This window comes from Hylobates moloch, unplaced genomic scaffold (assembly GCF_009828535.3).
Source record: "Hylobates moloch isolate HMO894 unplaced genomic scaffold, HMol_V3 SCAFFOLD_8, whole genome shotgun sequence".
Taxonomy (NCBI): Eukaryota; Metazoa; Chordata; class Mammalia; order Primates; family Hylobatidae; genus Hylobates; species Hylobates moloch.
Genome location: NW_026652283.1, coordinates 77,312,656 through 77,338,623, shown reverse-complemented (window position 1 = coordinate 77,338,623; position 25,968 = coordinate 77,312,656). Strand labels below are relative to the sequence as shown.

General features: G+C 51.6%; 1 protein-coding gene and 1 long non-coding RNA gene across 6 annotated transcripts in view; one reads left to right on the top strand and one right to left on the bottom strand.

Annotated features, from left to right (window-relative positions):
• Window positions 1-25,968, bottom strand: part of POC1A (POC1 centriolar protein A) — a 79,795-nt gene that overhangs the window by 38,926 nt on the left and 14,901 nt on the right. For 4 of the 5 annotated variants that reach the window (XM_032161376.2, XM_058442622.1, XM_058442625.1 and 1 more), the window contains 3 exons: window positions 24,648-24,781; window positions 11,115-11,183; window positions 8,386-8,484 (listed from right to left, as the gene is read on the bottom strand). In XM_032161376.2, the coding sequence (XP_032017267.1) occupies window positions 8,386-8,484; window positions 11,115-11,183; window positions 24,648-24,781 (302 nt within the window). The remainder of the gene's footprint in view (window positions 1-8,385; window positions 8,485-11,114; window positions 11,184-24,647; window positions 24,782-25,968) is intronic. The other variant, XM_032161377.2, reaches the window with a different exon arrangement.
• On the top strand, window positions 20,105-24,760 carry LOC131384029 (uncharacterized). Its single transcript, XR_009214515.1, has 3 exons — window positions 20,105-20,150; window positions 21,337-21,533; window positions 24,548-24,760. It is a non-coding gene; the product is annotated as an uncharacterized LOC131384029 (long non-coding RNA).

Here is a 25,968-nt window from a genome sequence, read left to right as displayed (position 1 = left end):
TGCACAAAGGACACAATGTCAACTGCTGGGGAGAAATCGGGGTGCAGAGAATTGAGACAACCTGCGTGAGGTTACAGGAGACACGCCACCTCAGGCTGGGTCCCAGCCTCGGCTCAGACCAGCACACTGGGGCAGCGCAGCTCTTACTGCCAACTAAGTTCTTGAAGTGGCTCCCAGAGCCAGAAGTTTCTAGTATCTACCTTCCACCTTCCTAGTGGGGCTGCCTGAAAATCCTTTCCAGGAAAGATATGCTTGTAAGCTGCCTGTTCTCATACCAGGAAGGTGCCTAGCTAGATCCCTGGCATCCCCCATGCTGTGCCCAGCCCCAGTACATCCCATGTAATCCGGAGATGCCCCACAGAACTGGAACCACAGGGTCTGCAGGGGGATTACACGGATGAGTACAAGGGAGGTGCACTTGACAGAGCATTGTGGGAATGTAGACACCAGGAGACCCTGAAGCAGCACTGACAGGGGTCCACACATGAGCATGCATGTGCACACACACAGGGGAAGGCATGGTTATCTGTCCCAGGGGTGAGGATGCTAGGCTCCTTTTTCCCACTGAGAAATGAGGAGACGCCCCCTTGCTCTTTTCCAGTCGGGGTCTCTTATTAGTGTTCCTGCACTTCAATCCCAGAGACAAGGACTTGGCTGGGGCCCAGGCTATTCACCAACAGGTCACCTCTGGGCTCAAAGTTCCTCCTCTGTGTGGCATAGGGGGCAGGAATGAATTTCCCCCAGGAGCCAGAGATGGGCCACCTGGTAAGTCCCAGGAAACATGAAAAAGAAAGCCCCCACTGTTCCTAAGTCATCCCATAAAGCTGGCCCTGGCAAAGCCCCACAATAGCCACACGAGGTGGAATGGTGCCCCTTAGAAGAGGGTCTGCTTTGCCATTTCCACCAAGCTCTCATTCACACTGATAAAAAGGACTGTGGGCAATGCCAGCTATTCAGCCAAAGGGTGTGAGCAAAGTGAGAGCCACAACACATTAATAGGCACATCTTGACCCCCAGAGATGCCCTGAGCCCAAGAGCACGGGCAGCTTGAGGTGTTGGGGGTTTGGGCCCCATGAAGCCATGCCTTTTCCAAGTTGGGTAACTTGCCTGGGCATCTTCTGACTTGCCTGCAGCAGGCAGAAAGCCAATAGTTCCCTTTAACGGTATTGTTATTTTAAGAGATGGGGGTCTCACTACGTTACCCAGGCTGGTCTTGAACTCCTGGGCTCAAGCCAGCCTCTTGCCTCAGCCTCCCAAACTGCTGAGATTACAGGTGTGAGTCACTGCATCCTACCAACTTTAATGGTCTTGAAAACATTAGATGCCAGGATTGGGGTCAAGTGGAGAAGGGAGAGGCTCTTCTCTAAGACATGTAAATCTGGGGTTCACTCCTGCTCCAAACACCTACAACACCGCTCTTGCTAAGAATCCCTTGAATCCACACTTCTCCCCTCTACAGAAAGCGAATGCCAAACCATAAATCTGTGTTCTCATTAAGCGACCCAAGTCCTCCCAAGTGAGAAGCAAATCTGCCACAAGGTCTGAGGGCTAGTGTCCCCTAAAATTCCTGTGTTGAAATCCTAACCCCAAAGTAATGGTATTAGGAGGTGGGGCCTTTGGGAGGTGATTAGGTCATGTGGGTGAAGCCATCAGGTTTGGATTAGTGCCCTTATGAAAGAGACCCCAGAGATCTAGCTAGCCCCTTCCACCACACGAGGACACAGTGAGAAGGAGCCATCTATGAAGCAGAAAACAAACCCTCACCAGACACTAAACCCGTTGGTGCTTTGCTTGGACTTCCCAGCCTCCAGAACTGTGAGAAATAAAATTTCTATATTTATAATCTACCTAGTCTATGGTATTTTGTTATAGCATCCTGAGCAGACTAACACATAATCTATGAGGCAAGGGATGAGAAAATACTTAACCAGTATAATGTACATTATTTGGGTGATGGTTACACTAAAAGCCCAGACTTCACCCCTACACAATATACCAAGTAACAAAACTGCACTTGTACTTCTGAAATGTATACAAATAATTTTTAAAAATCTATGAGGCAGATGAGGTGGAAATGGGTCTCCTCTCCCTGCTTCTCCAACCCTCTAATTCCTCAGGCAAGGCACCTGGAGTGAGAACCCAGATCTTAAAAATCCACAGGCACCCAGGACCCCCAGATCCAAAGCATAAGGGAAGATCTAGTGCCAAGAATCTCTAGGCCAGGAATCAGGGTCCCACAAACCCCTAAGTGAAGCCCACCCCTGTGGCAGTGCCCCAAAACAGAAATGTGGGAGCTGAAGGACAGGCACAGGAGGTGGCTGGTGCTTTACTCTCAGTATCAGAGGAACTAGGAAGAAGAAATAGGCCATCCTTCGGCACGGATGAGGCTCAGGTTAGATGTTCTCAAATGACCCACCTCCCTCTTCCAGAGGACAGTTCAAGCACTGAGGCTCTGGGGATCCTGGGCATCCTGTCCTGAGGAATTCCATGGCAGAAGGACAAGTCTGTTTCCACCCACTCACAGATCTGCTCTCTCATCTGGGAGCACAGAGGACTTGGGTCTGCCATCAAGAAACACAATTTTGATGCCTGCAAGGGTCTAAAAACCTCACTGGCCCTCGCTACAATGACCTGCGGAGAGGGGTCAACATGGAAAATTATAAGTGCTCCCATTATTGCCCGCTGTCCCTCACCCCAGCAAGTTTTGAACACATAATCTCCTGGATTGGCTTTCAGTCAGGGAGGGGAAAAGAACCCTTTTTAAAGTAGCTAAAGCTTGGTGGGGCAGGCATGGTAGTTCACACCTATAATCCCAATGCTTTGGGAGGTGGAGGCAGGAGAACTGCTTGAGCCCAGGAATTTGAGATCAGCCTGGACAAGACAGGGAGACCCTTTCTCTACAAAAAATTTTAAAAATTAGGCCAAGTGCGGTGGCTCACGCCTGTAATCCTAGCACTTTGGGAGGCCGAGGCAGGTGGATCACCTGAGCTCGCGAGTTCGAGACCAGCCTGGCCAACATGATGAAATCCCGTCTCTACTAAAAATACAAATTTTAGTCAGGAGTGGAGGTGCATGCTTGTATTCCCAGCTACTCAGGAGGCTGAGGCACAAGAATCTCTCGAACCCGGGAGGCGGAAATTATAGTGAGCCAAGAGAACGCCATTGCACTCCAGCCTGGGTGAGAGCACAAGACTCTGTCTCAAAAAAAAAAAAAAAAAAATAGCCGGGTGTGGGGGCACACGCCTATAGTCCCAGCTACTCAAGAGGCTGAGACAGGAGGATCGCTTCAGCCTGGGAGGTTGAAGCTGCAGTGAGCCACAATTGTGCCACTGTAGTTCAGCCTGGGTGACAGAGCGAGACCCTGACTCAAAAAAAATAGCTAAAGCTTGATGAGCACTTGTCATGTGCCAGGCAGATGCACCACGCATGAAATCCCATGAAGGAGGGCCCAGCTTCTCTCCAAACGACAGAGGAGAAAACCGTGCCTCACAGATGTCTGGCCACTTTCCCAGGGCCACACCCCAGGCAGGGTAGAGAAAGGATTTAATCACAGGTTGGCTGGAAGCTAGAACCCAGGCTCTTAACCACAGATGAGCTTTCCTCCTTAAAATGAGATCTTGAGAGGTGAGTGGAGAAAAGCACTCAGCCCTAGAACTCAAGGTTAATGTGTGAACCGGACAGCAGCCAACCCTTAGAACTCAGAAAGTGGGGGTTTTTTTCCTCCCATTTCACTGAATTACCTAGAACTCTGTGTTCTCCTCCCACCCCACCCAGCGCAACCTTTCTTCCCCATTGCATAATGGGCCCTCAGACATTTGGAAGGAGGGCAAAAATAAGTCAATCAAGCAAATGCATTTTTGCTATTTAAAAAGTGGTTAAAAAATGCTTCTGTGGTTGAGCAGAAGTCCATCCTATAGTGGCGGGGGTTTGGGAGGTGTTAAATTCAAGGTCAGCCAAGATACAGGGGTCTTTATGCCTCGGGGACAGGCCCCAAAGAACAGACAGCAAGAGGGTGGACAAGAGTAGAGGGGGCCTGGGCTGTGGCAGGGAACAGAGCTAAGCACTAGACCCTTGAAAACACTAGCACGGGCACCCAATGCAGACCACTCCCAGGGGCTCCCATCCCTTGCCCACACTCAAGCCCCTCTGGGAGGTGCTCATTTGCCTGCAAATGGCTCTTCTAACCTTCCTCTAGCCTTGTAGCATGTCACAAGGCAAAACATGGAGCTTCTGTCCACCCTCAGCCCAGAACATGGCCTGGAATCCTTCATCTGCAATCTTCTAAGCAGAGAAGGTTCCCCAGCCACAAGCCCTGAAATCCCTCCTCATGCACAACTCAGCCAAGAATAGAGGGAAAATGGAACCCATTATTCTCGTTCTGAATGGCTGGGAAATGGCTTTTGCTTTTCAACATGAAATGTGCCTAAAAATAAGCTGTGAATTTCAACCAGAGGTTGAAAATAGCTCTGCAGTGAACAGAGCTCTATTCAGAGTGGGCTCAAGGACAACCTTCATTCCAAGATCTGAGAGCTGAAGTACTGCAGTCAGAGAAAGGGTCATGGGCAGGGGGTTTTCCTGGGCAGAAGGACCATCATAGGCTCACAGGGCTGCCCTTGCCGTGGTCTGCTAGTGGGTAAGTAAAGTAGGGGGTCCATGCAGGGTCTGCCCCTCTGGCTTTCGACTGCTACACTGGAATGGGGGCATGGTGAGGAATTCAACACCTACACCTGCCCAATGGGCTTCCTAGAATCCCCAAATGCCCAGGAGTGTTTCACAAGGCTTCAGGGCCTGAGGCCCAGGGCGTAGACAGAGCTGATGTAGGCAGAGGATCATTAGATTCATGAGTTCTTGGGGCATGGCTATGGTGCCCATGAGCTCTTTGAGAAGTCGAGCCACACTGGTCAGCCACCAAACCACTGACCAGATATTCTCCCAGAGCCAGGGAAGCCTTTAGTCAGGAAAGGCAAAAACACTCTCCAATTTTTAAGTGAAGAAAACCAAGTAGTTGCTAAAGGCAAAAGGTTTTTTTTTTTTTGGTTGTTTACCATCACCTCCAGAAGACTGAGACCAAACAAGATTCCTACAAAATGACTTCTGTTAGAAACCCAGGCTGAGACACCTGGGCCACTATTGCTGCTGGTGGTGGGAGCCCAAATCTGGCCCAATTGAACAGAGTCCTCACACTCAGGGCTGCTGGAATAGCAGTCCTTGTCTGCATGCCCCTCTCCCACCTCATCCCCGTGCTCCTCCCACTGCTAAGACAGCCCCATCTCTAGACACATTCCCACACTCCTCCCACTGCTAGGTCAGCTTCTTTTCTGGGCTCCCCACTGAGGCAAGACTTATTGCAGTGATTCTAAGCTGGGGACAATTCTGCCCACCAGAGGGACATTTGGCAGCATCAGAAGACTTTTTTTTTTTTCCAGAGACAGAGTCTCACTCTGTCATCCAAGCTGGAGTGCAGTGGTATGATCGTAGCTCACAATAGCCTCCAACTCCTGGGCTCAAGCGCTCTTTCCGTCTCAGCCTCTCAAGTGACTAGGACTACAGGGGAGTGCCATCATGCTCAGCTAAGTTTTAAATTTTTTTGTAGAGACAGGATCTTGCTGTGTTGACCAGGCTGGTTTGAACTCCTAGGCACAAGCGATCCTCTAGTCTCAGCCTCTCAAAGTGCTGAGATTACAGGTGTGGGCCACCATGTCTGGCCTAGAAGACATTTTTGGTTGTCACAACTTGGGTTGGGGGGAGGGTGAAGATGCTACCGGCATCTAGTGAGTAAAGGCCAAGGATGCTGCTAAATATCCCACAATGCACAGAACGGCCCCCCACAGCAAAGAATGATCTGGCCCAAAATATCAATAGTGCTGAGGGTGAGAAACCCTGGGTTACTGGAAGGCCAGTACATGGACAGTGCTGGAGGGACAGAGGCTCATCAGACTCACAAGCTCCTGAGACATGGCTGCAGTGCTCCTGGGCTCCCTATGGGGCTGAGTCACTCTGGCCAGCCATGGAACCAGTCCCCAGATATGGTCTCAGTGCCAGGGAAGCCCTTGGGCAAGAAGGGCGAGAGCACACTCATCAGCTTCCCTTCCTATCTCAGAAGAAAAACTGAACCACTGAACAGTGTTATAAAAAGTAGCTCTCCTCAGTTTGGAAAGATGAAGATCTGGAAATAGACAGTGATGGTTGCACAACACTGTGAATATATTTAATGCCACCAAATTGTACACTTAAAAATTGTTAAATTGGTAAACTTTGTGTTATATATGTATGTATCACAATAAAACAAGGCAAAACAAACTAAAAACCTAGCTCTCCTCTTGGCCTGGGAGTCCTCAGATTAGAGAAGTCCTGAAGGTTGACACCACATGGCATGTGTGTGTCAGTGAAAGTGTATCTGGAAGAGGACTTACATCCACTCAGGGTCTCAGAGGGGCTTATGACAAATAAGGAAAAGAGGTCCGATCTGAACCAAGAATGATTTTAGGATTAACAAGTCACTTGGCGGGGATCTCAAAGTTCTTGTCAGAGCCTGCCTATGGGGGTATTCAGGTACCATGTGGAAATGTTGGTTTGGGAAGACCAGGTATTTTGCCTGGGGCCACACATCCAGGGTTCAGACCCAGTTCTCTGACCCCAGGACCCACATCCTTTCCCCTGTTTGAGGCCCACGCAGTGAGGGCCAGTGGGCAGAGCTGTGACTACAACTCCAACGTGAGTCTGTAGATAGTATGGGAACAAGTGGTTGCTCTAAGCACTGCCGAGCTGTTCACCCACTCATGCCCCATCCTGCCATGCTGGGATCCCCCACTCATAGCTCTGGGAAGCAAAGGTGCTCCATACTCCATTGCTGAGCCAGGACTAAAGGAACAAGAAGCAGTTCATGCAAGTTATTTTCCTAATAGCTGTAAGAACATGGGATTCTCCCCCAGCTGGTAGATATTAACCATTCCCAAGCGGCAGATGTCAGTGCCCTCCCTTGAAATGCGGAAAAGCAGCCAGCAGTCCTCTGCCACCTAAGTTTCTAGCTTTGCTCAGAGGGGTCAGCCTGGTGGGACCCCAGGTCCAGGCATCTGGGGAAGGTGACTAAGCCCCAGGTGTCTCATCTGTGAATTGAGCAGTATATTTACCCACTCATTCTGATGAGATAAGGAATAAACAGGGTAGCGAGCATAAAAGGCCTTGGCTGTGGCTCACCAGAAGTGCCTAATAGAGAGGGATTCACAGGAAAGAGGGCAGGGACCTAGAGGTCTGCTGGGTCCCAGGGGCCTCAACCCTGCAGTGTGAAATGCCTTTCTGGGTAGAAGATGAACTGGCAGCAAACAGTGCATCATGCAGCCCAGTCATCCCCCAACAAACCCAAAAGCTGGAAACTGGCCACGGATTAGCAAGTACAGAGGACAGCCAAGAGACCAGCCAGGACGGCAACCCTTGTAAGAAAAACCATAAATCCCAACTGGGCCAATGCCTAGAGGCAGCCCAGGACACAAAACAGGGGGCATGTGTGTGTGCTGGGGTGGGGAGATGGAGGGTCTATCTGCTGCAGCCACAGAAGCCCTGGGACAGACTCAGGAGGCTTCCTAGTTCTATTCTGGGCCCCAGCCTTGACTTGCTGGAGGCCTTGGGTGAGCGGCTTCCTGTTGTTTGGGCCAGTATCCGTGTGGGGGAGGCCACACTCTCTCTATGGTCGAACGGAGAGACATCTGAAGAGCCTGTGGCCATAGGAGCTTAAAACCCTCAAGGTTCCACAACCTTGGCTTCAATATTTATTTCAGCCCAAGGTGAATATGACCTTATTTAATGAGACTGTATCAGTTACCAATTTTTTCCCCAAATATTTATCAAAAATATTAACTATTTAAATTCAGGAATACTGAATATTCTTTTACCAACAGAGGTACTAAAAATGGTTTGTGGCTGAGGAACTTCCTCTCCATGGTTAGAAAAAAAAAGGGAGGGAAGTGAAAGCAACAGGGCTGGGCCTTTCCCATTTGTCCCAGCTGTGGCTTCAGGCCCTGAACTCTCTAGGAGCCCCACATTTGGGTCCCGTGACCCAGGGTTCAGTATGGGACGGGTCCCTCATCTCCTAAGGCCTCAATCAAACAGCAGCAGATGCCATGGAAACATGCTCCCACCAAATGGCACAGGTCTGGGGCACCCGGCAGCTTGCTGTAACAGCCTCTTTGTGTCTTATTCGTTCACTCTAGATGGAAAACAAAGCACCACAACTTCCAAAGTATTTGGTAAATGACAAGATCTTACTAGGGTCCCTTTCCCGAGACAGGCCTAAACCTCCTCCCTCACCGTCTCCAAGCCCAGAGCTGTTCACCATGACCTAGCCCACCAGAGTCACACAGCTCAGGACATGCCTGCCAAGCCACTTACCAGATTCCCCATGGAGCTGGCCAGTGTGGCTGGGGGCCTTGGCACTTTCATGACTTCTCCATGATCAACAATATCAAAGTTACTCTTCCAAACCATCACCTGCCAAAACCAACAGGCACACCAAGTCAGGAGGAGAAAATCCCCTTGCCAGTCCCTCACTGAGGAAATGGGCTTAGAGGCCATGCCCAAAGTTCTGAGCCATGGTGGGATAGTGGTCCCCACCTGACACCCCAACTCAATTCAGGGACCTACCCCACCTCCCTGGGGAGCAGGCTTTGTGGACAGGCCTCAAGAGGACCTGGATGTGACCAGGATGGACTACCACAGCGTGACACCACCAGGCCTTCGCACTTGCTGGTTCATCTCCCTAGGGTGTCACAGGCCCGAGCTTCATGGGGTTGGCTCCTTTGCAGGCTGAAGTGTCTGCTTCAACAGCACCATCTTCTCAGAGAGGCCTTCTGTGAATGTTCATCATAGCCCTCTATTTACTTCCTTCATAGCATCAGAGTAGGGAGTTATTTAATCCCCTTTTCATTGTTTATCATCTGCCTCTGAACTAAAATAGAAGCTCCTGCGGGCGGTGGCCTGGCCTGTTACACTGTGAGAAGTGGTTAACACATGGACTCCAGGCCAGAACACTCCTTACTGAATGGCCCAAGGCAAGGGACTCAACCTCGTGCCTCAGTTCCTGCATCTGCGAGACGGGGATGAGCCTAGTTCCCATCTCATGGGGCTGCTGTGAGGCTCACAGGAGACAGCCTGGCAGACGCGGGCACACAGGAAGTACTCAACAACACACTCATCATCCCAAGGCTAACTCAGCCATGAAAAACACGTCCTATTCTGGGTGTCCTCCTATCAACAGGACCATGTCCCTCAGCTCCTTGAACACAGCTGAGGGAGGCACCTGGCTGGGGAGCAAGAGCGCTCCCTGCTGGAGGCTGCTGGCCATGCATGACGGTGTGCTTCCAGGGCCACTTCCAGGATGGCTGGCTTGGGCGTCACAAGAGAATTGGGGAGTGTGTGGCCAGCGGTCACCTGAGGCCACAGAAGAACCACCATATCCACACAAGATGAACACTCCATATGCCCTGGACACCATCTTTGTCTGTCAGGACACAGCTGTGAGCCTTATTCTTCAGGAGGCTCCTCACCACTCTCTGAGCAGCTCCACTGTTTCCTCTCCCAGATGGATGGCGTCTAGGGTCGTGCACATATCACCTTACAAACAGAACGTTAGCACACACGCACCCTTGTTTACAGGGTCTTCATGTCACTGCAAATCTAACTGCTGAATAAATTCCTAACAGTAGAGTGGCTATCATGAATGCAAACAGACAATGCCAATGTCACTCTGAAAAAGCTCAGAGTAGATATTAAACAGGCAGCCTGGGAGCTGATGGCAGCGCTGCTGGACCTACCTTCCACCAGGCTGCCTCTCCTACTATGTCAGTTGATTCTACCATGACTCTATTTACTGTGTGAAGTTACCAGTTTCCCTGTCTTCTAAGCAATAAGCCAGGCTTCATGCTCAGGGAAGGCTCAGGAGTCACTTTTGCCTTCTTCCTCCCTCGTCTGCTAGAGCAGGACTGGTGCTGGTGTGGGAAGATGCCTGCTGTCTCTAATCCAGGCTGTGGTCAAAGAGCCTCCAACTACCCTCTGCCTTACTGGAAGAGACTCAACCAAAATTGGTAAATTTGGCTGAGACCAGGACTCATATAGGCCAATAGGACTCTTCTAGGCTGAGCAGCCAGAGCTAAGAGACTGGGCAGCGGTGGAATAAACATTCTCAGCCATCCATCAGGTCAACAGTGGCACAGAACAGCCACCCTTTCCTCCTTGCCTCATCAGGGGCTGTGGTTCTCTGGACAAGAGGACCATGCGGACACTGGAGAAACACTGCTGACGGGTGGACTCTTCAGTGCTCCTGGCCTCCCCAGTGCCAGGGTCTGAACTAGGCCCCAGAAGCAGGATGCCTGCCAGGAGACAGGTCATTGGTGGTTAGCAGTCAGGGCAAAAGGCACCAGGGCTGACAGGATGAAGCCTCAGAGCAGAGGGTGACAAGGTGGGATAGGACCTCTTCACAAAGTCCTCTCTCTGCAGCCAAAAATACTGAAAATGCTGACCCCTCAAAAAGTGTCCAAGGGGGCTGGGAGCAAAGGGCAGCAGATGACAGAGCAGAGGCTCCCAGGGCAGGAGAATGACTCTGAAGTGAGACAGGCCCCAGTACCTGCCCCAGCTCTAGCATCTGCTGGGACTTAGTTTCCTCATCTACAGCATGGGAAGATGAGAGAGCCTCATCTCCCACATGGAGATGTCATGAGAATTAAATGAGGTATGAAGCTCTTGTCACATTGGCCATATTCCCAGGCCTAAAGTAAGATCATATTAATAATAATCATTATTTATTTATTTGGAATCAGGAAAATAACTAAAAAAGCAACTTTTCACGACAACCATAGCCCAGCCTCCTTCCACTAAGCACTAGCCTGAGCAGTGAAGATTCTGAGATGCGGCCATGAGGTCGGCACCTGCAGGAGGCCCATTCTGGGGTGGCAAGGGACCTGGATCTGGGTACCCCCAAGCTCCATCAGGGCCTTTTTAGTTGCTGAAAGCCACCAAGGAAGCCGGTGAAACCCAGCCTATCCCCCAAACACCCTGTTTGGTTCTGAGCAGAAATCAGCTCAGATTCCCTTCTTCACCATTTCATTCAACTACTCTTTACTTACTTGTTCATCAGAGCCTCCAGAAGCAAAATACTCCCCCGTTCTTGAAAAGGCAACAGTGGTGGCTGGTCCCTGGCAGAACAAACAAAAAATAACACACATCAAAGGTCATTCTCCATTCTAAATGCACAGGAAGAAAACGAGACGTTCCTGAATGAAAGCAGCAGCAGGATAAAGGACCAAGAGTCCACTCAGCCCACAGTCCTCCGTAACCTGTAGCCCAGGAGCCTGCCTGCAGCCAGGTGCAAGCGCCACCGCTCAGGCTTCTGTTCCTGAGCACTACAACAGGGACAAGGCCAGGCTATGAGAATGTGGGTGACAGAGATGAGTGAATGGGACAGTCTGTGCTGGCAGCCCTCCAGGGCTGGCCTCATTGTCCCACTTTCCCAGTAAGAAACCACAGGTCAGAGAGATGCACTGAGTCACCCCAGCCACAGCACTGAGACCAGAAGTTGGTCCCTTTGACCCAGACCAACCCCAATATCCAACATCTCCCCAACACCGCACAGCTGCTGACCAGAGAAATAGGGATCTCCAAGGAAGAGCCAATGGCTCAAGCAGACAGGGCATAGTTCAGGGCACAGGTGACAGGAAGGAGGTTTCCAAAGGTTCTTGGGCAGCAGAGCAACGTGACATGTCTCTCTAATGTGCATTCACTTTTCTTATGTTCAGGCCATGGGTAGTGATGTGCCCACTCTGGCTTCCCAGATGCTGAAGGTCTGCGTGACCATCTGAAGGGGAATGCCAGGCACGCGCCAGGCCGCACTCCAAGGGCTGGAGAGCAGTCCAGGCCGGGGGGGATGGGGGATGCATGATCTCCTAGTAAAGGAGGGTTCTTCCCCACATACCTAAAATCCATCCCAGAAAGGTGCTCAGATTAAGGCTCTGTTTAGCTATGACACCATGACCACAGCTACCACCATCTCTTCCTCCCAGTTGAACTTTTACTGTGGCCAGTACCTGGTATTCCCAAGCAAAATCAGATAAAAGAGGTTCTCTCCTAGAAGACAGCACAGCCACTGTCACCAAGTCCACCTCAGTCCCCCCAGACCAGTGCAGGGAGTGGCAAGAGCCCCAACTGCCCATGAGATGGGCTCTGGCAGCACATCTACAGCTAACTCATCAGTGAGAGGAACACTGGGAGGTACCTTCCACTCAATGCCAGAAAAGACCAGCCAAGTTCTGGGAGGGAAAAGGGACCTCGAGGCCGTGGAGGAAGGCAGCTTTTGTCTCCCAGAGAGACAGGCAAGTTGAGAGGTGCCATTCAGCCTCAGACACACTGGACAGCAGGGAGTATGCCCACCCATGCTTCCAGAGTCCACCTTCGGCTCTTCCTCTCAGAGGTGCTCGTAACACCTCTGATGAAAAAAGCGAGTACAACACTGGTGAACACCGAGCGCTCAGGCACTCAGAGCACAGCAGCACCTGCATTTACCCACTGAATCCTGAGAGGACAGTCTGTGTGGTGACCCTTTGCCTTAGTCCACTTCTGTTGCTATAATGGAATATCTGAGACTAAGTAATTCATAATGAGCAGAAATGTATTGGCTCACAGTTCCAGAGGCTGGGAAGTCCAAGATCAGGGGGCCAGCATCTGGGAAGGGCCTTCTTGCTGAGTCATCCCACAGCAGAAGGACAAAGAGACGGTGACAAAGAAAAGGGGGCCAAAGTCATCCTTTTATAAGAAACCCACTCCCGTGGTAACAAACCCACTCCTGCAAGAATGGCATTAATTCATACCTATGGGCATGGCCTCATGACCCAAACATCTCCCATTATGCCCCACTTCCCAACAACCCCACAATGGGGATCAAGTTTCTAATACATGAACTTTGGGGAACACATTCTAACCACACTACCCTAAGGGTGCCACGTCCAAATGCAGGGAACAAAGCCTGAGAGGACACAAAGACAAAGCCTCTGGCCTACACCTGCCCTCCTGCCTTCTTCACACAGGTAGAGCTGCAAGGGCCCAGGAATGCCCCACTCCCAGCAGCCCTGGGAATCCTAAGCCACCATTAACCAGGATAATATAGATCCACTTTTACTAACAGGGGAACAATGCCCAATAACATCAGTGAGGGTGAAATCCCAAGTGTAAGACACCACAGGCTGTGTGGCCCCTGCTCATGCAGGGCCTGACTGCAGGATGGGGGTAGGGCATCCATCACTCAGATACCCTTTCAGGTGGACAGTCACCAAGGGGTTAACAGAGGGGTGTGAGGTAATTTCAGGTAACTTTTACTTGATTATTAGAAATTCTGTCATTTTTCCATTACTTTGAACCTTTTTTTTTTTTTTTTGAGACCAAGTCTCCCTCTGTCGCCCAGGCTGGAGTGCAGTGGCGCGATCTCGGCTCACTGCAAGCTCTACCTCCCGGGGTCATGCCATTCTCCTGTCTCAGCCTCCTGAGTAGCTGGGACTACAGGTGCCCGCCACCACGCCCAGCTAATTTTTTGTATTTTTAGTAGAAACACGGTTTCACCGTGTTAGCCAGGATGGTCTCGATCTCCTGACCTCGTGATCCACCCGTCTCAGCCTCCCAAAGTGCTGGGATTACGGACGTGGGCCACTGCACCCAGCCATGAACCTTTTTTTTTTTTTTTTTTGAGACAAAGTCTGGCTCTATCGCCCAGGCTGGAGAGCAATGGTACAGTCTCGGCTCACTGCAACCTCTGCCTCCTGGGTTCAAGCGATTCTTGTGCCTCAGCCTCCCAAGTAGCTGAGATTGCAGGCACCCTCCACCACACCCGGCTAATTTTTATATTTTTAGTAGAGATGGGGTTTCGCCATGTTGGCCAGGCTGGTCTTGAACTTCTGGCCCCAAGTGATCCACCCTCCTCGGCCTCCTAAAATGCTAGGATTACAGGCATGAGCCACCACACCTGGCCTACTTTGAATTTTTTAATAATGAATATATGGCATCGCTACATTAATACGAACACCAAACAACAAAACTACTTTCATTGTGAGGAAAAACAAAGACAAAACAGAGAAAAGAGAAGGAAACCAGTACATGGAATGTCAAAAAAGATGGGCCTTTTGCCTGCCAAGAGCTCACTGAGTAATGGCAGGTTTCCAAGAAGTCACAGCAACTAAGGGACAAATACTTGCAGGTCACTCTTCTTTCCTGTCATGGCTCAACCACCAGAGGCCAAGTTGGGAAAACGTGGTGGAGTCAGAGCAGCAGCAACAGCAGCAGAACCAACAAAGCCTTCAGCTCAGCAGGGGTCAGGACCAGAGCGCAGGCGTTGGAAGCCCTGCAGATAAGGAGTGCTAGCGCACCTTCACGAGACCAAGCCCCAGGAAGCTCCAGCGATGAAGCAAGTGATAAGCTGTGCAGATCAGCAGTCCTCCCTACCAGTGCCTATTTACCAAGAGGACCACGCAGCCCCTGTTCCAGGTACCTTCCACGAAGGCTCCTGTTCCTCTGCCTAGCAGCCCAGGGCACTCAGAGGACAGCACAGAGAACACCTGGGCTCTGCTGTGGGCCAAAGCCAACATGTACTGTAGAAGAGACTGTCCACTGCTGACATGCTTCAGGGCCTAGTCTGGAGGCCCCAGACTACTTTGGCCCCTGCCGACCTTCCAGGCTCTCTCCTTCTCCCTGCCCCAGTGCTCCTCAAACACCATGATCTAGACAGAAAAGGTCCTCTCTTTCTCTATATTCTTTCTGCTGTCACCTGCACTGAGTTCTTAATTCAGGTATTTTCAATTTTTTTGGTTTTATATAAATCCATTTAAGGCTACAAATTTGCCTCTGATGATACCTTCAATAGATCCTGGAAGTTTCCAGTATGCAACATTTTCAGTCATTCACTTCCAAATGTTTAGTTTCCACTGTGATTTCCCCTTCAGCCCATTGGTTGTTTGGGAGTGCATTCTAGAATCTCCAGGCTGGGCATGGTGGCTCACACCTGTAATCCCAGTACTTTGGGAGGCCGAGGCAGGAGGATCATTTGAGGTCAGGAGTTCGAGACCACTCTGGTCAACATAGCGAAACCCCACCTCTACTAAAAATACAAAATTAGCCAGGTGCAGTGGTGTGCACCTGTAATCCCAGCTACTCGGGACGCTGAGGCAGAAGAATCACTTGAACCCAGGAGATGGAGGTTGCAGTGAGCCGAGATCATGCTATTGCACTCCACCCTGGGCAACACAGCGAGACTCTGTCTCAAAAATAAATAAAATAAAATAAAGTTTCCAAACCATAGGTGCTCGAGGAGTCTCTTCTTACCATTGCCAGCAGCCAGATATGATACATGTTTTTGGAGACTGTTCTACCCTCATGATGGCTTATTCCTTTTATTTAATCAATCACTGTTCATGCATGAGGGTATCCACTTGGGGCAGGGATGTTGCCAAGTCCATCCTCTCCAAAGGCAAGACCTGTCTCTGGGTGTCTCTGCACACCCCTGAGGACTCCTCTGAGCAGCGGCTCCTGGCTGGGCCTTCAGCAGTATGGATGCCGGCCTGCTCCCAGCTACCAGAGGCACCCACCTGTGGGAAGCCCCAGTCTCCCTCTGACTCCAGGCCAGGTCCATTAGCAGGGATGACTCACAGGCTCAATAAGGGCCTCCCTCCCTCCCTTGAAAGACCAAGCAGAGTCTTCAGGGAGATGGTCCTGCTTAACCAGTCATGAATCCAGACACAGCCTGGCCTCCCTGCTACTCTCCTTGCTAACCGGGCCATACCTGGCCCTGGAGCTTGGCTGGACCCATACCCAGTCATTTTACCACACATCACCTTCTGTTGCCAATTTCCAGACCTAAAAAGGACCCACACTGCCTGGTTTCTTCAAACAACAAAGTATCAACAGAGAAAGATTTTTTTTTTTTTTAAGGCAAAACAAAGGAGCCCATGGTGTTTAGATTTCACAGTCGTGCTGGCTCTCGCTCTGCTGCTCCGACAGCTCACACTGACCTCACTGCTCTCCTCATCCTCCTCACCTTCTCCCCCCTGACTCTCGGAGGCCCCTGTGTACCTGAACTCTGACTGCATGCCCACAACAGCTATGCTGGCAAACCCACTACCACCTCTCAAGAGCTGCAAAATATTTTGTATTGGCTCTCATATGCACGGTCTTCCAGTGAACAAATAGGATTGTCACACCACATGCCCCTCAGTCAGAGGTGAAAGCAGAGTGGCCATCACACAGAGAATGGGACTAAGGAGGCCCAACAGGCCTCTGGGGTGAGTGCTGTGGTCTCCAACCCCTGTGCTCAGACAGAGAAACAACATTCCAGCCCACTGGGATGCTTCTTCCAGAGCCCCACCAAGAGGCTCCTGCACTCACTTACCAGGGTCTGCTGTGAACTGGGCTCTCGGGGCTGAGTGGGGCCCATAGGAGGCCATCATAACTCCACGGACAGGGAGTGTCCTCCTGACCCTGGCTGAAGACACCTGCTCCCAGCCCTCAACTCTGGGCTGCTGGCAGGGGACAAAGGGCCAGGCCGACCTCTCGGTTTCTTAGTGTGAAATAAATGAGCCATTCTCTCTCTGCATGTCCTCTCACCTCTCACAGGAGGTGCCCGACCACCCAAGCTAGGTGTGACCCTCCCAAGCATCAAAACAGTCCTCCAAAATGCCTAGACAGAAGCCACAGAGCTATCACGGAAACAAGGGAGAGGTGGCCCACTCCCAGAGCTGCCTTCCACCTGGGGTGGACAGAGGGACGGCCCACCGGCCCAGCCACTGTCACACAGCCACCTCTCCTCCTTGAGGGTGCGTCCCCTTTGCTGCTGCTATCCCAACCTCAACCTAGGGCCCAGCATGGCACAAGCACCCTGTAAGCATCAGTGGGTCCCCTACTCTGAGCTTGCAAGTTCCTGCCAACTAAGCCTCAAAGCATAGCCCTGAGCATAGACAGCAGCGCCTGTGCAGGTCTGGGTCCAGGGCAGGGGCTGCTCACCCACATGGGGTCGGGGGGAGGGTGGCGGGGGCGCATGGCACCGTGTGCAGCTCAGTCACTCTACAGCGACATGCACACCAACTGCACAGCCACAAACACCAGATTTAACTCCCCACCCACAACCCGCCCACCATCCTCTCCCAAATAGCTCTAGAGAACTTAAACCAAGTAAGTGTGGCTCAAGATTATGTTTCAGAAAATACAGAAAGATAAATCTGTATTTCTAACACACTGCCCCCCACGCTTGCCACACATGGGGCTGTGAGGGCCTCACACGGGGCCTGAGGCTCTGAACGACAGTGGTAGTTGGTAGGGAAGCCTTCCCTCTCCTGACCAGTGTTCCCTTCTGTAAAACGAGGGGGTGAGATGGGATGATAAGGCTCCATTGCAGCTCTGACAACCCAAGTCTGTATGACATCCAGTGAGAGGCAGGGACTCCCTTTCCTCCTGCTTAACGTCACAGTTGTGTCACATCCCCTGACCAAGACTTTCCAGAACCTCAAATAGGGCCTGGCACCAGTGCCACCACACGGGTCTCCTGATCCACCAGCCATCCTCCAGGAGTCAGGTCCTCCAGATGACTGCAAGGACAGGCCTGACAAAGGGCAGTGCACACGGACGTGTACACCAAGGCACCTGGCAAAGCAAACCCACGAGGGCAGCTGGTGGGGACACCGAGTCTGGGTCAGGGAGTCTCCCCAGCCCCCAACCAGGGGACAGATTCCATGAGCTGCGTGACAAGAGAAGCCAAAGCAGTATGTTCTGGGGGAGACAACAACCCTAAGCAAAAGTAAAAGGCAGATGAACCCCTGAGAGATTCCGAAGGTGCGCAGGAGAGGAAGCGCACACCTCCAACCCTGGGGGCAGAGGCCACAGCCCCATGCCAGAAATGGGGTGGCTAAGGCACCAGACACCCCCATGGACCTGTTTTCCTAACAAAGAGACTGCCCACCCACTCAGCATCACCAGGACCGTGTCCACAACAGAAACTTCTAATGCCCTTTTATTTATTTTTTATTTTTTTATTTTTTATTTTTTTTGAGATGGAGTCCCGCTCTGTCGCCCAGGCTGGAGTGCAGTGGCGCGATTTCGGCTCACTGCAAGCTCCGCCTCCCGGGTTCACACCATTCTCCTCCCTCAGCCTCCCAAGTAGCTGGGACCACAGGTGCCCGCCACCTCGCCCGGCTAATTTTTTTGTATTTTTTTTTAGTAGAGACGGGGTTTCACCGTGTTAGCCAGGATGGTCTCGATCTCCTGACCTCGTGATCCGCCTGCCTCGGCCTCCCAAAGTGCTGGGATTACAGGCGTGAGCCACCGCGCCCGGCCTCTAATGCCCTTTTAAAGCGCTCTCACCTAAAATGGCATCACATCATTTTCCATGAGCTCAAGTGGAAAGGGATTAACATCTATGAGGACCTACGGTGTCCGGTGCTGGGAAATTTAGACACATCCTCTCCTACTATGAGACAGACAATGGGATGTCAGTCTCACAGATAAGAAAAGAGGCTCAGCAAAGTCAAGGTCTTGCCCAATGTCACACAAAAAGAGGCAACACTGGAATCATCTGACCCAGTGCCCAAGCCCATTCCTCCCCTCCTGAAGCTCAGGCTGTTTCAGATGAACAAGATGGGAGAGGACCCATGGTTTTTCAAAACCAGAAATGGGGGGGTACAAACTGTTTGTTCCTAAAAATACTGGGGTTTTCCTGAGAAAGCTAAGTATCATCCCCCACCAGACAAGGCTGTGTAACCTCCCCAACTGAACATATCCCAGCACTTGGCCTCAATCAAAGATGTTTGCAAAGGTGACCGATGCAGGCTCTGGTGTTCCCAGGGCAAAGGCTGTGGAAGGAGGGCAATGTACCATACCCTGCAGGCAGCACCTCCCCCATCTGTCCACTCTCGTCTCAGGATGGGCAGATTTGAGAGACAGAGGGCCCTTTGTCACCCAGAGTCCCCAAGCCGGGGAATGAATGTTTTTGTCCCCACCAAAATTGATATTGAAATTGAATCCCCAGCCAGGCATGGTGGCTCACGCCTGTAATCCCAGCACTTTGGAGAAGGTGGATCACTTGGGGTCAGGAGTTCGAGACCAGCCTGGCCAACATGGTGAAACCCTGTGTCCACTAAAAACACAAAAAATTAGCTGGGTGTGGTGGCGTGCTCCTGTAATCCCAGCTACTCAGGACGCTGAGGTGGGAGGATTGCTTGAACCCGGGAGACGGAGGTTGCAGTAAGCCGAGATTGCGCCACTGCACTCCAGCCTCGGCAACAGAGTGAGACTCCATCAAAAAAAAGAAAGAAAGAAAAGAAAGAAAGAAAGAAAGAAAGAAAGAAAGAAAGAAAGAAAGAAAGAAAGAAAGAAAGAAAGAAAAGAAAGGAAGGAAGGAAGGAAGGAAGGAAGGAAGGAAGAAAGAAAGAAAAGAAAGAGAAGAAAGAAAAGAAAGAAAGAAAGAAAAAGGAAGGAAGGAAAGAAAGGAAAGAAAAGAAAGAAAGAAAAAAAGAAAAAGAAAGAAAGAAAGAGAAATTGAATCCCCAAGGTAACAGTGTTGGGAGGTGTGGCCTTTGGGAAGTGATTGAGTCACAAGGGCTCCGCCCTCATGAAGGGGATTAGGTGCACTTATGAAAGGGCTTGACAAAGGGAGTTTGGTCCTTTCTGCCCTTCCACCTTCTGCATGTGAGGACAGTGTTACTCCCCTCAGAGGATGCAGCATTCAAGCCCCATCTCAGAAGCAGAGGGCAGCCTTCCCCAACGCTAGTACCTTGATCTGGGACTTCCATCATCTGGAACTGAGAAATAACTTTCTGTTCTTGATAAGTTACCCAGTCTCCAGTATTTTATTACGACAGCACAGAACAGACTAAAATAACCCCTTACTCTCACAAAATGAGCCTGCCCAAACAAACGGCCTCTCAAATGGGCCCATGTGTGCCACTCATGTGCCAGACAGCCACCAAACCACCTGCACGCTGACTCCTGGCTGATAAGCTGCCCTCAACACCAGCACACAGGTCCAGCCCAGGAGACCCAGGGCTACACTGGGTGATAATCATCTTAGCTGGCACTTGGCAAGTCCCTCTGTCCTGGCGCTCCCTGTACCTTAGGAGACAACTGAAAGGTACATCGGGGTGAGTTTGGCCTCAACTCAGACAATAGAGTTGCAGCCCAACAGCACTGCACCCTGACCCTCCTTTTTCTACCCCAAACCTCCCCCACAGTTTCCCCAGAGGGCTTGCTGGGGCCCTTCTCCTGGCACCCGCAGAGCCCCCATGCCCAGGTCAAGGTCTGCCTCATCCCACAGCAGCTCCCTGTGGCTGACCTCACTGCTGCTCACCCCCAGCCTGCACTGTCCACTTCTCAGATGCAGAAATAGAAGCTGTCCCACCGGCCCTAAGAGGCAGTGGCCCTCTCTCTTGCAGCTCTCCCAAGCCAACTCTGAGGACACAGCAGGTCCTCTGCATCCAAACCAAAGTTTTATGGGGCTCCCTTCTGCTGGATCAGAATGGGGTCATGTAGCAGCAGGATGGGGACACAAGCCGACATAAGCCTGCTGGTACCCTACCAGACCTGTGAGCTAAACACAAGAGTGACATCTGTGGGAGTTACGTGGATCTCATGAAGACAGAGTAGACTGGTGGTTACCAGGGCTGGGATGAGGAAGGGGAGCCAGGGAATGAAGGGGTTAAAAAAAAGAGAATATAAATATATTTATTACCACTGAACTGTACACTTAAAAATGGTAAAGATGGTGAATTATATACATATATGCTACCCCAGTAAAGACAAATAAGTAAATAAAAACAAGAAGGCTGAATGCAGTGGCTCAGGCCTGTAATCCCAGCACTTTGGGAGGCCAAGGCAGGTGGATCACCTAAGGTCAGGAGTTTGAGACCAGCCTGGCCAACATGGTGAAACCCTGTCTCTACTAAAAATACAAAAATTAGCCAGGTGTGGTGGCAGGTGCCTGTAATCCCAGCTACTCGGGAGGCTGAGGCAGGAGAATCGCTTGAACCTGGGAGGTGGAGGTTGCAGTGAGCTGAGATCGCACCACTGCACTCCAGCCTGGGCGACAGGGTGAGACTCCGTCTCTGAATGAATGAATGAAAGAAACAAGAGTGAAATTACAAATGGAATTTTAGAAGTCATATGTACATGTGATAGAAACTGCATAGACACAGGTACTTGTCCCAGCTCTGGCACCCTAGAAGTCATAAGACCCCCTACTAATCCAGACAGCTCTCATTTTCACCACCTGGACTAAAAAAAAAAAAAAAAAAAAAATGCTTTCCAACCTGCCATCCTCCTTTTCCATAGGACAGAAGCCCCAGGCACCCAAGACCCACTCGGGAGCCCTGGGCTGCTCAGCCACACAACTCAGGAAGTGGCTGATAGCAGCTGCTCTCCATCAGGCCCTTGGCCACCAGGACCCCACCACATCGCCACCTCCCGGAACAGAATGTGAAAGATGAAGTCACCAAAGAACCAGCTGCACATCTTCCTGGAAGGTCTGGGTGAGTGGGAGCCCATGAGGACTCTACACCCACTGCAGAGTGCCCAGGCGGAACCCAGCCCCTTTCTCAGCAGGCCCCTGTGATGTGGCCCCCAGCCAGGCCCTCATCAGTAATGAACATCCTCAGAACCAGTTGGGTGACAACACAGGCCCAGCCCCTATGGATTTCTACCCCTGGCTGGAGCAAAGCTGCCTCTGATCCTAGCCACAGATCTCCATAAGCACTAGGTATTCTGTCCAGCCAGTGGACCCCTATCTTAACCAAATGCCCAAATTAAGGCTGCTCGATTGCACTATGCTCCCTTAGGAAGCCAACATTAGCTGACTCTGTTTTTGGGGGGTTTTTCTGTTTTGAGACAGTGTCTTGCTTTGTCACCCAGGCTGGAGTACAGTGGCACAATCACAGATCACTGCAGCCCCAGCTTCCCAGGCTCAAGCAATCCTCCCACTTCAGGCTCCCCCCAAAGTGCTGGGATGACAGGAGTGAGCTACCACGCCTGGCCCATTAGCTGACTCTGAATCACTCCAAACCCAGGGGCAGAGCTAAGCATGACAAGGAGCCACAGCAAACCCTGGCAGACCTGGGTCCCAGGGGTGCCAGGCTGTGGTATGGAGGTGAGCTGGTCTTTGCTGGAAGTAAATAAGGCCTTCTCTTGGGCATCCCTGCCCCATACGTACTCACACACTCACACCCCTACCTCAGCCCTCAGCCTGGCTCTTCAATCATGCTGCTGCACATCATTAGTAAGGACCCCAAAAGAAAGCCCTCTCAAGGCAGCAACCCCACACTGCAGGTGGGAGGGGCACAGGAATCAGGCCAGGTTTGTCCGCATCGGGACCTTTCAACCCAGGCCAGCTGTAGAACCCAGTATTGAGTTGCCACCACCAGTTGGAGTGCATGGTTGGTCTCACCATGGGTCTTAAAGAGGAGAGATGGGAGAGAATCAACCTCTAGAAAGGAGCAAGAATTAAAGCAAGTGCAGAGGTGGGGGCAGAGTCAGGGTGACCCTGGGCAATTTGTCTTCCTGAATCAGTTTGCAGAACCCTGAGCAAGCCAGGCCCAGGGGTTCCTACACCTGGATACCTGGAGTACCCCCACAGAGGGGCTGGGTGTCATCAGTATCCCAGGATGAAGAGCCCCTAAAACTTGTGGTAAATCAATCCTAAGTTCCTGTATTTGATAGGGAGTTTAGGGGGCTGGGAGCAGAAAATAATTTGAGCCGCATACCCTGACTCCCACCTTCATCTGAGCTGTACCCTGGGAGATGGGCAGGGCCTACCCACCTTCACCTGCCCTCCAAGTACTTTCTAAGACTCAGCCTACCTCTCAGCCAGCCTAACTCATCTCATGCTGCCTTTAGCTCTGTCAGCCTCCCTGTGGAGTCCCCCTCTTCCCAGGCCAGGAAGCCCAGGAAGTAGAGCTATAACATCCATTTCCTATCCCTGGTGCCCAGCCCCGTGAGCTAGAGAGCCGATGATGAATGAACAGAGAGATGGCAAAATGAACAGAGGTCGGTTTGTTTCTCTTCTTCTCCTTTCCTCTGGGCATTGTGAGCCTGGTGCCCTGAAGAAGAAATGACCCAGCCCTATCCACACCCCAAACCATCAGCTGTCCCTCAGCCTGGTTCCCATATCTCTAGGTTTAACAGCAGACAAGCGACCACACAACGGAATGCGCCATGGTCCTTGCTTCACTTCCCGGAGAGAACAATGTCAATAGCTTTCGTTTATGTGCCGGATATGATGCCAGAACACCAGGAATGACATTTTAGATCCCACACTCAAGTGTTCTCAGGCTAAGCGTGAGTTAGCTGTTTAAAGAACACTCACAAAAAGATGTGATCACTTGATACGCATCTGTTTCAAACTGTTTCTGAGTGTTTTTTTTTCTTTTTTAGGGGAGCAGGAGCGGTAGCAGCATTCACATGATTTTCAAATGCCCTCCTGGGCATAAGATCCCAAACGGTTACACATGAATCTGTATAACTGGCTGTCCAAGGGCTTGGCTTGTGAACAGGCTTACACCAGGGCCAGCAGCCACCCCCTCTGGATGTGCTGGCCCAGGGAGAACAGGCCCACTAGTCCTGCGCACTGGATATGTCTCTGACAGGGAAGGCAAGGGGTCACAACAAGGCTGGGGGCAGCAAGCAGCCTCCAGACCTTGAGGAAGCAGAAGAAAAGGCCTATGTCTCCATCCCCTAGTCATAGCCAAATGGCCCCCAGGTACCCTAACTCAGATGGCAGTGGAAACCCAAACAACAGCTCAGAAAGCACCAGGCTAGACATCTCAGACCTAGCTGATAGTCCAAGACACATAAGCACCCCCAGGGCCTCCCTCAGCCTGGCAGGCAGATTAGGGACAGACTTGAATTCAGTGGACTCCAGACCTCCCATCTCAAGTGGGCATGGTGACTACGCCCCAACAGGAGACATTCTGATGACTGCTCTGATCAGGAGGGCTCGGACACTACTTCCTAGTGGAAGTACTAGATGTGAAAGGCCCGGACGCAGGCCAGCTCCCGGGGAGAACTGCATGTGGCCTACTCCCCACAGCCGGCCCCCAGGGACCCAGCCCACCCAGGGAGACCAGGGAACCGGATGCTTTGAAGCTCATTGAGAAAGGAGGCCTCTGCTTCCTTGATTCCATTCCAGGAATTCTCAAACGACAAACATGAAGAAGATTTCCCTTCTTCATCCCAGCCTCTGCAAGACACGTGAGGTTGCCTCAGTCTCTAGACACACTGATGTCTGCCAGTCCGAGGGCCTCCATGAAACCCTGATATCAACTCAGAGCACGGGTTCCAAGACAACTCAACCTCTGGACCAAGGGATGGCTGAGGCCATTAGGGCACAGATTCCATTCAGGCCCCTAAGGGGCAGCTTGCTAACCATGCCCAGATGCAGCCCCCAACCCCTGCCCAATTCAACACGTATATACCCTTCTCAGCTGCACCAGTCCCAGGCCCAGCAATCTGCCCAGGTCACACGGAAATGCCTCTATCCATCTCCCTGCAGGCCGTGTGGGTGACAAGCCTGTTTCTGCATCTTGCCCACTGCCCAGACAGTGAGGGTACCACCACTCCACACCACTCAGCACCCGGCCGACACCTCTCACCTGATGCCCGTGGAGTGTGTAGAGCAGCCGACCCTCCATCAGGTCCAGGATCTTCAGGGTTGAGTCACTGGAGGCTGTGATCAGGTAGTTTCCCGACGGGTGGAAAGAGAGCCCGTTCACTGCTGCACTGTGCACTGGGGGAAGGACATCAGTCAGGTGCTGGCTGGGAGGCACAGGGAGCACAGCTGAAGCCCAAGACGGGCAATCAGGGCCAATTGAGGCTCAGCACAGGCCTGATGGGGCTGGGTCAGGATGGTCATTGCTCAAAGGAGCTGTGGGGAACCCAACAAGGATTTCCCAGGAGAGGGGCACAATCAAAAAACAGGAAAAGGCCTGTTCAGAGCCAAGGGCAGGCAGTGGAAGACAGGCAGACAGTAATAGATGCAAAAACCAGGGGCAGCAGACGATTCCTCCATCCTCTCCCACAGCACCAAGCGGTCAAGCTGGAGCAGAATAGAGTACTCAAACATACAAACATTAGCCTTTGGTCTGTCCGATATGCTTTCTTTAAAGAAACCAATGGAAAACAAAACCCTTCAAATGTCAATACGATGCCACTGCCATACAGGGAGGACGTGTGTGGGGGCAGATGAGCAGAAAGCTAAGACACTCTTAGGAAGCAGTCAGGCCTGCATTCGGACCCCAAGCCTCCTGCCTGGGCTCACCCCATGACCTTTTTTGAGAGACGGAGTCTCACTCTGTCGCCCAGGCTGGAGTGCAGTGGTGTGACCTCAGCTCATTGCAGCCTCCGTCTCCTGGGTTCAAGAGATTCTCCTGCCTCAGCCTCCTGAGTAGCTGAGACTACAGGTGTGCCACTACGTCCAGCTGATTTTTCTATTTTTAGTAGAGATGGGGTTTCACCATGTTAACCAGGCTGGTCTCAAACTCCTGACCTCAGGTGATCTGCCTGCCTCGGCCTCCCAACGTGCTGAGATTACAGCCTTGAGCCACCACATCCATCCTGAGCAAGCATCTTAACCATATTGAGCCTCAGTTTCTCCATCTGTACCATAGCACCTATGTGTAAGAGGTGCTGTGCGGATGCTACTAAGTTAAGCACATGAGGTCTTTGCAGAGTGAGCCATCCAATGCCAACATGGATGTTCCTCTCCTTTGCCCCGTGTTCCATGCAACTCCAGGTCCTGCCACTTCACCCACTCAACAGCTTGGCCCTGTCCATGACTCTCTTTTCCCTACCATCCCAGGCTAATCCCACCATCTTTTCTGGTGTCCCTCACTCTCCAAGATCCGGCCACCCCAGCTCTGTCAATTCCCCCAGCCACAGAACTTTTTTACCCCTTGTTTCCAATGGGCCTGGGAG